This window comes from Dipodomys spectabilis, unplaced genomic scaffold (genome assembly GCF_019054845.1).
Source record: "Dipodomys spectabilis isolate Male_0828 unplaced genomic scaffold, ASM1905484v1 ptg000783l, whole genome shotgun sequence".
In the NCBI taxonomy this organism is placed as follows: Eukaryota; Metazoa; Chordata; class Mammalia; order Rodentia; family Heteromyidae; genus Dipodomys; species Dipodomys spectabilis.
The window spans coordinates 3,431,416-3,445,177 of record NW_024871460.1 but is presented as its reverse complement, the minus strand read 5'-3'; the positions used below and the strand labels follow the sequence as shown (position 1 = coordinate 3,445,177).

Genomic DNA, 13,762 nt, shown 5'->3' with positions numbered 1-13,762 from the left:
AAACTGTGGTGGCTTTTAATGATTTTGCAAAGTGTTTATGAGAGGGGCGGAATGATTATCTGTCCCTTGCGTTGTTTCTGTATGTGCTCAGCCATCTTGCCCCCACTCCAAGGGTCACCTGAAGGGTCACTGCTTCAGGGGACTGCTCCTCACCATGAATGTGGGCCAGGTTCCTATTTCTGTTTCACTTCTTTGCCAAAGGCACGCAGTGTGGCATCTTTATTTGGCAGGACTAGGGTGGGAAGCAAATAAAACTGCAAATATATGTACATTGTAGAAAAGCAACATTCTATAAAAAGTAAAAAAACAAAACCATGACCCACCCTCTCCCAGAAATAGCTGACAACTCATGAAATCCTGAGCTTTCCTTCCTTCCACAGTGACGAATCTGTTCCTATTTGCCTCATAAGATCCCCTGGGATCTTAATGCTTGAGCTCTCTTCATCTTAACGCTCCAGGCCTGAAGCAAACTCAAGATGAAATCCTCTCCCTGTTTGGCTAGAACTCCAGGTTTTATATTCATTCACTCTTGCAAAAAGTTCCAGCTCAGTTTGCCTCATTTTGATGTTGGATCTAAAGTTAATAAGGCCCCTCAGCTCCTCACCCCACCCAGGACAATGGTGGCTGGCAACATGTTTAACTGGCCAGCATGTTAAATTTGTATTTCAAGCCTCAAGCACTTGGGTTCCAATCAGTTCACAGACATCTGCTTATCCATGAAGATAGCCAAGGAAGCCCGGACAAACCTGGAAGTTAAACTGACAAACCCGGAAGTTAAACTAGAAGAAGGAAATCTTCACATCTACATGGTGCCTAGTTCTTTTTTTTTTTTTTTTTTTTTGCCACAACTTTGGCTGAGACTTTCCTTAATTGGCTTTCTGTTTCCCTAAAGGATCTACATCAGAAAAGGGGAAAAAAAGGCACAGGTACTTGGAGATTTTTCTAGGACAAAGGGAACTCCAAAGAGGCCCCTGTTTGCCTAAAAAGGAAGTCTGAAACAAGATGAGGGTTGCTTCAAATACCCTTTCTATTTTAAATCACTTTTTATTGTGGTGAATAAACTTACAAGAAACAAGACACTGCCTACTGGATAATGCGTGCTGTTGAGGGAACACTCTATGCTTTTTAGAGGTAGACTATTGTGTGGCATCTTTGTAGGATAAGGCCCTTATGTTCATGCAGGTAGTGGGTGGGTGGTACTTCTTTGCCTTTTCAAAAACAAGCCCCAAATGAAAATAAAAAGCCCAAAGAGTTTTCCTATGTAGTTTTTCTTCTTCTTTTTTCACGTTGTAAACAGAGAATGTTCAATCTTGTAATTTGAATTTTGCCTTTTTCTTCTCAGGGAATTTATAAAGGAGTTTCCATACACATCAAGAGAATTCCATTTTTCACAGTTCACAGAATTCTTGCCCTTATAGTCTCACTGGCAAATTGTTAGGGAAAAAAAAGAGTTTATTTACACTATTTCTGCTTTTCCATACCAGTCCTAATGTGAAGTTCACATTTAAAAATTCCCAACGGCAACTGCGTCTCTCCCTTCCAATGTCCACTCAATGGCTTATCGCCCAAGTTTCGAGCCAATGTCTAAAATGTACACTATTTACAAATGAAGTGTCCAAACTACCAGCCATCCAATCAGCAGGGCCCCTTGTGGAGTGTTGTCATGTGTTGGGATTCAGAATTTGAACAAGTTGATAAAGTCCTGGGGTGAAAGTGAAACAGAGCAGCTCTCTGGGTTGTTGGCTGTGCAAGGATGGTCAGTGCCCTGGAAAGGAGAGTTAGGGTTAGATTTCACTACTCAGAGGCAGCTTACTAGCTTTTGGCATAAGGAAGCATCAGACAATATCAAAACAACAATTCTCTGTCAAGTGGGCCCCAGCACTGGAAAAGCTCTGAGTTTTCTAGTGTGTGCTCCCATGCACCTGGAGATAGGAGGATTTAAAGGTGAATGGGAGACAGAGAAAAATCTCTGTGGTTCTTCCTCCTGTCCAGACACTGAATGTGTTTTACCCACTCCTTGAGCGAGGGGTGGAGACAGGAAAAGGGAGGAAGAGTAGGAAAGGACTCCGCCTCCTGTCACTGCACTGTTGACTCTCAGGGTCTGGCCCAAGATCTGTGATAGCCTCGTGTGGGACACATACCTTCCAGGAAAGGATATGGCAGTGTTTGCAAAGCTGCAGGGTGTCTCCATATTGCTCTTTCCTTGGATAACATCGGATAAGCTTAAAATACATCTTCTTCCAATCCAGCTGCCCTTTGTCTGACAAAATTAATCGCTTGCGGATCTAGAAATCAAATTAGTAAAAGTAACTGCAGAAGAGTTCCAGAGCACGGTTTGTGGTTTTCTAGATCTGAAAAATTCTGCTTCCACCCTCTTCTCCCCCACCACAAATCGTTTCTTTCTTTCTTTATCTCTATCTTATCATAGCAAAGGGAAATAATGTCAAGACATACAGAAGTACCTTCTTAGCTCTCCTTGAAGTAGTATCCAACCAGTCTTTGAAACAAATAGGTGACTGCTGACATCTTACTAATTATTGCTACCAAACTGTATTTAAGTGCAACTTTAAAGTTCAGAGCCTCTCCATAACCCACTTCAGCCTTTGCTTTGCTTTAGTTCTGAGTGACTATTTCACTGGAGATGCAGTTAACTGACACTATGGCTCTTTTATATTTAAGCATTAGTAGCTTCACTACTCATACAACTCACACATCTATATAAAGAAATTAGAAAATAAACTGGATGTGGTACATGTCTTCAATCCCAGATACTCAAGAGGAGGAGACAGGAAGATCACAAAGTTTAAGCAAAAGGTTTGTGAGATCCTATCTGAAAAAAAAAAGCTAGGTGTGGTGGTAGCAAGCTTGTCATCCAATTACTTGGAAGACAGATTAAAGGATCACTGTTCATGGCCAGTCCTGGGTAAAAAGCATCAGACTTGAAAAAATGAACAAGACAGAAAGGGTTGTGGGTGTGGTTGTAGTTGGAGAGTGCTTGCTTAGCAAGTGCAAATTCAAATTCCAGTACCTCCAAAGTAAAAAATAAAAAAGAAGTTGGGGAAAAAAAACCTTTCAGGATAGTGTGAGGAGAGGGAATAAACTTAAAGCTGGAATCTGAGGATCCAAATTCAAATTCAGTGTTATTTGTTTCACCTAGAGAGCTGCTTCCCAAATTTGGACTGGCCACTCAGCCATTTGTGGCCTTGGTTTGTTGTCCGTCTGAAGTGGGAGTTTTAAAGTGCCTGTCTTCCCTGGGTCGTCAGCACGGGGGGGGGGGGGGGGGGGGGAAGGAATGTCTGTGGCAGCACTTGGATTATAATGCACCATAAAAACATACCTTTTTTTTTTTTAAGGAAAGGAAGTATACCAGTGATGATTTTTTTTTGTTGACTTGTAAAAAATATAATTAGGTTAATATTTTTTTCATCAAAACAATAAAACTCAAACCCAAAACTCTCTCACTCATTTAGAAGCTCTTCAAATGTAGTTTTCCAGGCAATGCAGGTTAGGCCTGGGGTGCCTATCCCTCGTGTTAGGGAAGGGGAGGGGAAGGCGGGCAGGCTGCTGGCCCCTTTACCTGCCGCTCAGAGAAGTGGTACTGGCAGAGTTTCTTCCACAGCAGCCTGTCCTCACTGAGCACATGCAGGTCTGGGGCCACCTGGCCAAGGCTGACCAGGTCCCGTCCATCACTCAACCTTTGCAAGATATTCAGTTGTAAGCATAAAGGCAGGTCAGTGAAGGTGAGGCCTTTGAAGGCAGGCTGCAAGAGAGGATAACAGCTGGTGAGAGGCTGCGGGTCCGTGAGCCACTGCGCCCCTCTTGACACCCTCCCAGGAGGCCACTGGCCTGCGGTCCTCCACTTTCAAGCTGGCTGATTGTCAGGAGTTAAAAGCAGTGATGGTCCCCATCCTCCATACAGAAGTCATACAGAGAGAAGCCTGCAGTGGCTGGCACTGAATGGTGCCACAGGCCTTTTCCTGCTCCACTGCTCAATCATACACTCTCAGCCTTCCCACGGGTCATGGCCCCAGAAAGAGTGAGTGTCCCAGCCTGACATCTCACTGTCCAGTGTCACCTTGGGGCCTTCTACCCAAATACAGCCCCAGACACATCTTCCTATCTACGCACAGTGCCCTTCCTGGGCCTCTTTCCTTTCCCTTAGGATAGGAGTTGCTTTGGCAATTCCCCCAGCCCCATGCATGGAACTTGCCTAGAACATCTAAGATCTTCAATTATGTACCCCCACAACCCACAACCCTGAATTGGTACATCCCTGCTGCATCCTGAAGGCAAGGTTTTTTTTTTTAATCTGGTTCTGCTGCTGTGCCCCTAGGGTCCAGAAGAGGGCTTGGAACAGAACACACACTTGGCAGATATAGGTAGAACGAATGAAACCTGCATAGTTTTAACTGAATAGTGTAAAACAGGTTTTTTTTTTTGAAAGAACAATAATACTGTGTTTGTGTGTCTGTGTGTTTGTATTTGTGTGTGTATGTAATGTGTACGTGTGTACATGAATCTATGTTTGCACGTATGCGTGTGGATCTGTGCATATAAGTTTCTGATTTGTGTGTGTTGTATTTGTGTACGTATGCAGGTATGTCTATGTATCTATAAATGTATGAACGTGTATGTCTTGTCTCTGTGTGTATGTGCAGACTATAGATTTTAGCGTGATACTGTATAATCTGAGAGGTCACAGAATAAAATAAGCACAGGATGAAGAAACCTTTCCTTACCCTGGCAATGGGTATTACGTTCCCTCATCAAATTTTTAGTAAGAGAATTCCTGCAGGGAACAGAGGAGAGGAAACAAAGGCCAAACCCACGGAGGAAGGATTTCAGGGCTCACTCAGGCCCAGCAATTGCCTGTGTCCATGCAAGGCAGGACTGGCATGCAGAGGGAAGGTGGGCAGTGGCACTGGGCCTTGACAAGGAGGACCAGTGAAGAACAGAAGTGGCTAGGCAGCAGAGTGGGAGTCCAGGCATCTTTGGGAAATCACATCAGTATTTGCCAAGAAAAATGACCAGATTTAGAAGGCAGCAATGGTCTCTCCAGTTCTAACAGTCTCCAAATTGGGCCTCCTGTTTCATCAAAGTGTCTGTGACTCCACATTTTGATCTCTCACTTCTCTCAGGTTGCTCGGCTGGGCTTTTCGTTGCTTGTAGTGTTCAAGAGCTGGTGTGACTGCATAAAGCTGTAGACTATTTATCATCTGTTGCTAATCATGTGAGCTAATAAAACTGCCATGAGATTTTCCTTTGGTTTCCAACACTTCAAAGCCTCTACTTTTTTATTTAATTTTTTTTTTGTTAAAAATGCCCAGGCCAATTACTACATTAACTTTATTAAAGGCAAGTCCACTTGGCAAAGTTCACTCTGTCAAATTTTCAAACCTGAACTTTTCCAAAATCCTTGCCTAGACCCCCATGCCAAACTCCTACTGCTGATAAATGGTTAACTGCTTGTGCGCCTTGCTGGTTGGCTGTAAATGTAAAATAAAAACTCTTGCTTCTCTAGTGAAGCATTTGGCTAACATCCACTTATGTCTCTCTGCCTCCCACGTTTCAAAACCTTGCCTTGCCCCTGGCACTGTAATTATATTTCATTTTCCCTCTACAAACCAGTTCCTTTCATTTTTTTCTCCCTTCATCCTTTATTAGTTGAATTACAGTTGCCAACAAAAATTCATTCCAAAGAATTAGATATGAAGATTTCGAAGGAAAAGGAGATTATATACTGGAAAGATATCCATTGGATTTTGGCACGTATTTACTATGAAAGCCACCTTTAATATGTTCGGGGAATAACATACTTCTCTTAGTCCTAAACTCTTAGGAAGAATGTTTTAAAATACAATCTGCATTGAAGTAATGAAGTCCTCTCTGTCTCTTCTTTATCCTCTCTCTGCAGAGTTAAGCATTTATGGGAAAAGTTCTTCAGAGCTCTATAAAGATTCCAGTTCAGCTTTCAAACATTAAATAGAGCTCAGGGCCCAGGAGGGTTGGGACTGAGAACGTGGTAGATGAGAGAACAAGGGTTAAAAGGATAGCTTGGTCTTGGCAAAATGATACCTGGCCCTCCATATCTGTAGATTCTGTATCTTCAGTCAAAATGAACCAGCGGTAGAAGATATTCAGAAAAACCAGGTCCTATTCTTAGCTACTTGGGAAGCTAAGATTGGGAGGATCACAGTTCAAGGCCAGGCCAGGAAGAAAAGTGTTCAACACCTCTTTTCAACAGATAGCTGGACAAGGTGTTGCATCTACTATTTTAGCTATAACAAAAAGCCTAGGTAGCTCTCAGGCAGGAAGCAAGACCCTATCTCAAATATAGCAGAAAATCAGGGCTGAAGGTATGGCTTAGTGGTAAGAGCACCTTTGTAGCAAGTGGGACCCAGAGTTCACACCATAATACAGTGAGAAAATAAAAACGTGCACATATACTGAGCACGTGCAGTTTCTTTTTTCTTGTCATTCTTCCTTAACATAGCTATTTGCATAGCATTTACATAGAATTAAATATTGTGGGCTTTAGGGAGAATTTAGAGGAGGATATATGTAGGTTATATGCAATTGTTACACTATTTTATTTTGAGACTTAAGCATTCATGGATTTTGGTGTCCTCAGGAGTCTTTTTTTTTTTTTTTTTGGGTCTGGTCATGGGGCCTGAACTCTAGGCCTGGGCGCTGTCCCTCAGCTCTTCAGCTCAAGGCTAGCGCTCTACCACTTGAGCCACAGCGTCACTTCTGGCTTTTTTCTTTTTGCTTATGTGGTGCTGAGGAATCGAACCCAGGGCCTCATGCATGCAAGGCAAGCACTCTACCACTGAGCCATCTTCCCAGCCCAATGTCCTCAGGAGTCTTGAAAGCAATCTCCTATGGATACTGGGGACAAATATATTCTTTTTTTTTTTTTTTTGTGCTGATCCTGTGACTTGAACTTGGGGACAAGGCACTATCACTGAGCTTTTTTGATCAAGGCTAACAATATACCATTTGAGTCACACCTCCACTTCTGGATTTTTTGAGTGCTTAATTGGAGATAAGAGTTTCACGGACTTTTTCTGCCCAGGCTGGCTTTGAACTATGATCCTTGGATCTTAGACTCCTGTGTAGTTAGGATTACAGGCGTGAGCTACCGGTGCCTAGCTTGACAAATATGTCCTTAACTCCTCAATCTAATTGTTTCTCATTTATAAAATGAAGAAATGTGTGTTTTATAGCACTTTTGGGTGGGATGGATGAGATACTGAATGGAAGTCTTTAGCACAGTACCCAGTAAATTTTAGTCAATTATCCAAATTACACTTATTTGGTAGATGAGATAATTAATACACATGAAGGACTCAGAAGAATGTAAGGTTAAGAAAGGCCTTGATAATAACACTTGACACATTTACCATACTTTCTTTGTACCAGACACTATTCCAGCAGCTTTCTATAGACTCAAGAGCTCTCTCATAGGGCTAAGAGCTGGTGTCAGTGCACCAGTTTTCCAAATAAAGGAAATGAGGCCTGGAGACCCTGGATAACTTTCCTCAAACCTGTAGTTGGTAAATTACCATTATCATCCATCATCCAGGGCAGTATTTTCCCACTGTGTTGCTCTGAACACTGAGCGAGTACTTCTGCAAGCAGCGAGGAAGAAGATGGCCCTTCACCCATTCATTCATTCAACTTGAAACTTCCCGGCTGCCTTGTGCCAGGGAAAAGAGCAAAGATAGATAATGTCCTTTATGGAGTTTATAAGCCATGGGTGGAGATGAGGCACATGGGGCTAAGACGCCGGTGGACCTGCTCCCAGGAAGTGCTCTGAGGGAGGGGATAGGACAGGGGCTTCCCACATTGCTGGTCAGGGAAGAATCTGGGCTAAAGGTCCCGAGGCAGGACCAGCCTGGAGTGTGCACACAGCGGCTGGGAGGGCTTGAGCAGCTCAAGCACAGTGGACAGGGGATGAACTCCTGCTTAATCTCTTTTGCATCAGATTTCATAGGATTAAAGAAGGATTTTTCAAAGCTGGATCACTGGATAAGTAATTAGAAGAAGGTGAGGCGGGAGGAAGGCTTGGAGACTACTGACTGGCGCTCAGCAAGCTTTGCCATTTTAGGAACAAGGAGTCGAGGCTCTGACCTCAGCTTTAGGCCCATCTGCTGTGTAATGTGAGGAGAGCCACTGTGCTTCTCTGGTCTCTACTCCAGTTCCTTTCTATAAGGAACTATTTTGAGTTCCCAGATTTCAGCACCAAAGATAAGGAAATATTTCGAGGGCTGAAGAAGACTTGGGTGCCTTTCTCAGGTTGTTCAGTCCAATAAACCTGTTGGCCTGTGAGTTTGTCTTTTTGATCTTTTAAAAATTTATATTCCAGGGGCTGGGAAGGTGGCTCAGTGGTAGAGCGCTTGCCTTGCATGCCTGAGGCCCTGGGTTCGATTCCTCAGCATCATATAAGCAAAAAGAAAAAAAGCCGTAAGTGGTGCTGTGGCTCAAGTGGTAGAGCGCTAGCCTTGAGCCGAAGAGCTGAGGGATAGCGCCCAGGCCCAGAGTTCAGGCCCCATGACTGGACCAAAAAAAAAAAATAGTTTTTGGAAGATGACCTGTACTTGTGTGTGTGGGTATGTGTGTACCTGTGTATGTAGCTGAAGTGATTCTAAGAAAGTTACAAAACTCTGAAGCTTTTAATTATTCCTTGCTGTAGAGTTTAAGAAAGCAAGACCCAGGGGCTGGGAATGTGGCTTAGTGGTAGAGTACTTGCCTAGCATGCATGAAGCTCTGGGTTCGATTCCTCAGTACTACATATACCGAAAAAGCCAGAACTAGTGCTGTGACTTAAGTGGTAGAGCACCAGCCTTGAGCACAGAGAGGCTCAAGGACAGTGCCCAGGCCCTGAGTTCAAGCCCCAGGACCAGCAAAAAAAAAAAAAAAAAACAAAAAACAAGATCCAGAGAAACCATTGACATAACAGTAAAGCAAAGGAAGTGGCTTCTGAAACTTCTTACAGTAAAATAGTTATTGAAGAGGCTGAGGTTTCAATATGCTACCTCCTCCTGATACAGTACAACCCAAACTTTTATCAGTGTGGATTCCGGAAGCCATTAACAGCCACATCCAGTGATTAGATAAGTAAGCAGAGTGCTATGTGAGCTGCTTAAGTGTCTGTCCATTAGTGAGCCCTGAGCCGTTACTGCATTGTAGTGTCCTTTGCGTTTTGATTAGTGAGCCCTGAGCCGTTACAGCACTGTAGTGTCTTTTGCGTTTTGTGTGCTTTGGTCCTTCTGCCTCACTATTAAGGGGACAAGAATAGAGGGGGAGTTACATTTTGAAAGCCAAAAGCAGCTACTGACAGAGGTAGGTATGCTTTGCTGCTAACATACAGCTTTAAAAATAAAATTCAGTGAGAATGCTCACACTCTTTTTCTTTGTATATTCACAGTACTATAGAAGAAATCAGAATTTTTTTTTTTGTGCCAGTCCTGGGGCTTGAACTCAGGGCCTGGGCATTGTCCCTGAGTTTTTTTCTCCTTTTTTTTTTCTCAAGGCTAGTGCTCTACTACTTGAGCCACACCACCACTTCCAAGAATCAGAATTAAAAACAATTTTTTTTTTGGCTGGTCTGAATGTTTGAAGCCAGGGCTTAGGTGCTGTCCGTGAGCTCCTTTTGTTTGAGGTTAGCCCTTTACCACTTCAGTTATAGTTGCATTATTAGAGATAAGGGTAGCCAGGCGTCGGGTGGCTCACACTTGTAATCCTAGCTACTCAGGAGGCTGAGATCTGAGGATCGAGATTCAAAGCCAGCCCAGGCAGGAAAGTCTGTGAGACTCTTATCTCCAATAAACCACTAGAAAACTGGAAGTGTCACTGTGGCTCAAGTGGTAGAGCACTCACCTTGAGCTGAAGAGCACAGGGACAGCGCCCAAGCCCAGAGTTCAAGCCCCATGACCAACCAAAAAAAAAAAAAAGTAGAGATAAGGGTCTCATGCACATTCCTGTCTGCACTAGCTTTGAACTGAGATCCTCAGATGTTAGCCTCCTGAGAACCTAGGATTATAAGTATGAGCCTTTGGCACCCAGCCAGGAACCAGAATTTTAAAAGGCTGGTGCCAGTTCACCAAGCCACTGCCTGCATGGGCTCCACTGTAGTTAAGACAGCATCAAACAATTCATTTTTTAAAAAAGTTTTCACCCTGAGAAAAAGAACAGAGATCCTCAAAATCCACTGGGACAGCTGGCATCACCTCCAAAGCCAACTTCTCAATTCACCATTATAATGTTTCAATTAGCGGTCATCTTTCACATCTTTCCATTCCATTTTACCAAGTGATTGTCGTTCCCCCCCCCTCCCTGCCCACAGCACCAGGATAAAGGGTGTCATCAGAAGAGGCCAGATTCCTCCCTCACCAGCCCTGGCACTCAGTGCGGCTGTGCAGCTTCCCTGTGGGAGGTGGGGCCTGTCCTGCTTACCCTGGTGATCTGGATGTTGTTCAGCTGTTGCTGCCAGTGTAGAATAGTCTCCATCCGATACACCCACATGTTGATGTTTCCCACCAGCACAGACTTGCCCACTCTTTGGACCAATGTGCAGAGGGAGGTGTAGAGGGTCTGCAGTAGCTCCCTTATAAGTCTAATGTTTTGTTGGTCTTCAAGAACTTGAGTGGGGAAGAAAACAAATATAATCCCAAGTTATGATACTAAAACTGCGAACATTTTATTTGAAGGTTTTTCTTCTTCTTCACCTGCTCCTCTCACCTGGACACTGCCTCTGGGAATGTTTTTTTTTTTTTCATTTTTTAAAAACACTTGGCAAAGCTTTAGTGCTGGAGGCCAGCTGGTAGAGTTTCCATTGATCTAGGACCCTCTTTGTTCTTCTCTCCTTTCTGGGTTTTTATATGAAGCCCCCTCCTTTCCCTATTGTTCTACTACTGTTAATGGCTCACCTGATTGGAAAGTCACTTCTTACTCAGCAGTGAGATCTTCTGGATGGTCAGTGATTTCACTGTTTGGAATCTGGGTTCTAATCCTGTCTAACTAATTTCTTTGTCATGATAGACAAAGCGCTTCTCACATGCCTCTGTTTCCCTGGGTATACAGTGACCTAGTGGAGCCAGAGACCCAAATCTCCCTCTTATCTCCAGGTCTATGAAATCTTGTCTGCATTGCAACTCTATTTTCTAGGAATCTGGCTAAGTAAATCACCAAAGGTGGGACCAGGTTTTTACTGAAAAGCATTTGAGACTTAAAGCAGGGCAAATGGATGATCCCAAGGAAAGGATGGGAGAGTGGCGGTCTCTTTCTTTGTTCCTCCCCCATTTTTGGCAGTAGCGGTGTTTGAACTCAGGTCTGTATATGAGTTTGAACCCCAGGCTTGCCTGGCAGGTGCTCCACCACTTGAGCCATACTCACACTCTTTCTTTTCAGTTTAGTTGTTTTTCAGGTAAGGTCTCACAACTTTCCCCCTCAGGCCAGCCTTAGATTGCAATCCAGACTTCCATTTCACAAGTAGCTCTATCATATATATGGACCACCATATCCAGCTTGTTGGTTGAGATGGAAGTACCATTAACCTTTGGCTGGGCTTCCCTCAAACTGTGATCCTCCCATTTCTACCTTTCAAGTAGCTGTGGTTACAGACATGAGCCACTACTTCTGGCTCTACGCCTTTCTGAATTGGAATCTGGCACCCCTCAAATGCAACTCGAATTATTCATTTCCATTCACTTGCAATACTTTGAATCTAATGACATGTCAACTGTGTCAGAAAATCCACCTGCGCCACACCTATAAACCGGGCCAGAGAGTGCAAGAGATCTCACCTTTTAGTACCACTTTTTCCAAAATGTTCATGAAGTTCTTTTGAGCAATGCCACTCAGGGATGTGAGCTGTGACTTTGCTATCAGTTCCAACAGCTGTGGATAAAAATAGAAGTCGCCAGGCTTAGAATACAGAGATATTTTTCTCTTCTAATCTTTGCTTTTAAGTCACATGACCCATAGATACAGACTGAAGGAGAGAGATAAATGGTAGTTAGGGAGATGGGGCAATAAAAAGCAGATGCTCAAAGCAAAAGACAAATGGGGGGTAATTCAAAACCCAGGAGTTAAGCTGAGTATCTCATTGCTTTATTTTTTTTCACTCCTTTTAAATATAAAGAGTTTTGGCTTCAGCCAATGCTGTTTCCTTTTACTTTTCCAAGTTGGGCAATCAGAGCTGACAGTACTCTGAAAAGAACAAAACCTTCCATGACCTGTGAAAATCTGAGCTCTGTGAAGTTGTCCGAGTGGGAATGGTTTTGCCCTCACTCGAACTTTTTCCCCACCAGAACCTAACAGCTTATGTTTTGCAACCATGTGCATTTTCTAAGGAAGGGGCAATTCTTTTTCAGATAGCTCCTGCTGCTCATGCAGTGGTTCAACAAACATGCCACATCATGAAGGTTTCTGGCTGCTTTTAAAATTCTCAAGAAAGAGGGCAGGCAACCCTAGGGAAGGAGAGAAGTTCAGGGAGACACAAAGTATATTTTTATGTATCTCCCTGGAGACAAGGATGACACTGTGGTGAAGATCTAGGATCCTTGGAGCATTTTTTTTTCTGGTCCTGGGCTTGAACTCAAGGCCCGGGCTCTGTCCCTGAGCAAGCGTCTTTTGCTCAATGATAGCACGCTACTACTTGAGTCACAGCTCCACTTCCAGTTTTCTGGTGGTTAACTGGAGATAAGAGTCTCACAGACTTTCCTGCTCAGGCTGGCTTTGAACTATGATTCTCAGATCTCAGCTTCCTGAGTAGCTAGGATTACAGGCATGAGCCACTAACACCCAGATCCTTGTAGCATCTTAAGTCTTGATTGAGTCTTGATTTGACCACTCATCAGTGCTGTGATTATTAGCAAGTCAACAAGTCTCTTGACATCTTTTTTATCTCCACTAATAATATTCACCCTCCTTAAGGCTGTGGTGAGCTTTACATAAGAGAATGCATACAAAGGGCCAAGTAAAACTGAGGTGCTAAATAAAAGTTGGTGGTTTGCTGATGGACTATACTCCTTCCTACAATCCCCACTATTGACAAATGAAAAAGAACTATAATAACTGAAGTTGGTGTGTCCTTCATTCAGTCTTTCACATTCTATACAGACATTTTAAGATCTTAAAAGAAAAAAAAGCCAAGATTCTGTTTTCTAAAGTGAAACATTAGATAGCCAGGTATCTTTGAAATCATCTTGTTCAATCCATTTTTCCCAGAAGAGCAAAATGAGACTGAACAGAATAAGCCTTCTGAAGCATTCCATGACCCATGAGCGGACTCAGCAGTGTTCTGTTCAACACAGGAAAATGAAGAGGAAACACATCATGCTTTTGAAGAGTCACCAAACAAAAGGGTAAGTGAAAACAAGTTTGTCAGAACAAAGGAAAACCAGGTCTCCAAGAATAATTGGCCAGGCAATGGTGGCTCACGCCTGTAATCCTAGCTACTCAGGAGGCTGAGATCTGAGAATCACGGTTCAAAGCTAGCCTGGGCAGGAAAGTCTGTGAGACTCTTATCTCCAATTAACCACCAGAAAACTGGAAGTAGCACTGTGGCTCAAGTGGCAGAGCTCTTGCCTTGAGCCGAAGAGCTTAGGGACAGTGCCCATGCTCAGAGTTCAAGCCCACAACTGACCAAAAAAAAAAAAAAAGAAGAAAAAAGGAATAACTGAATTCAGGCTTAGTAAACTAGACCCAGAAAACCAAGACTTCTCATTTCTCAGCATCTCTGCTACTTAGAATCTTG

The 13,762-nt window shown here is 43.4% G+C and overlaps 1 protein-coding gene across 1 annotated transcript in view; it reads right to left on the bottom strand.

Annotated features, from left to right (window-relative positions):
- Window positions 1-206: 206 nt before the first annotated feature.
- The window catches only part of Fbxo32 (F-box protein 32), a 37,729-nt gene continuing 24,173 nt past the window's right edge, over window positions 207-13,762 (bottom strand). Inside the window, exons 5-9 of the mRNA XM_042673065.1 lie at window positions 11,808-11,901; window positions 10,459-10,643; window positions 3,578-3,760; window positions 2,142-2,285; window positions 207-1,765 (exon numbers count right to left, since the gene is read on the bottom strand). Coding sequence (XP_042528999.1) covers window positions 1,676-1,765; window positions 2,142-2,285; window positions 3,578-3,760; window positions 10,459-10,643; window positions 11,808-11,901 — 696 coding nt within the window. The 3' untranslated portion in view covers window positions 207-1,675. The remainder of the gene's footprint in view (window positions 1,766-2,141; window positions 2,286-3,577; window positions 3,761-10,458; window positions 10,644-11,807; window positions 11,902-13,762) is intronic.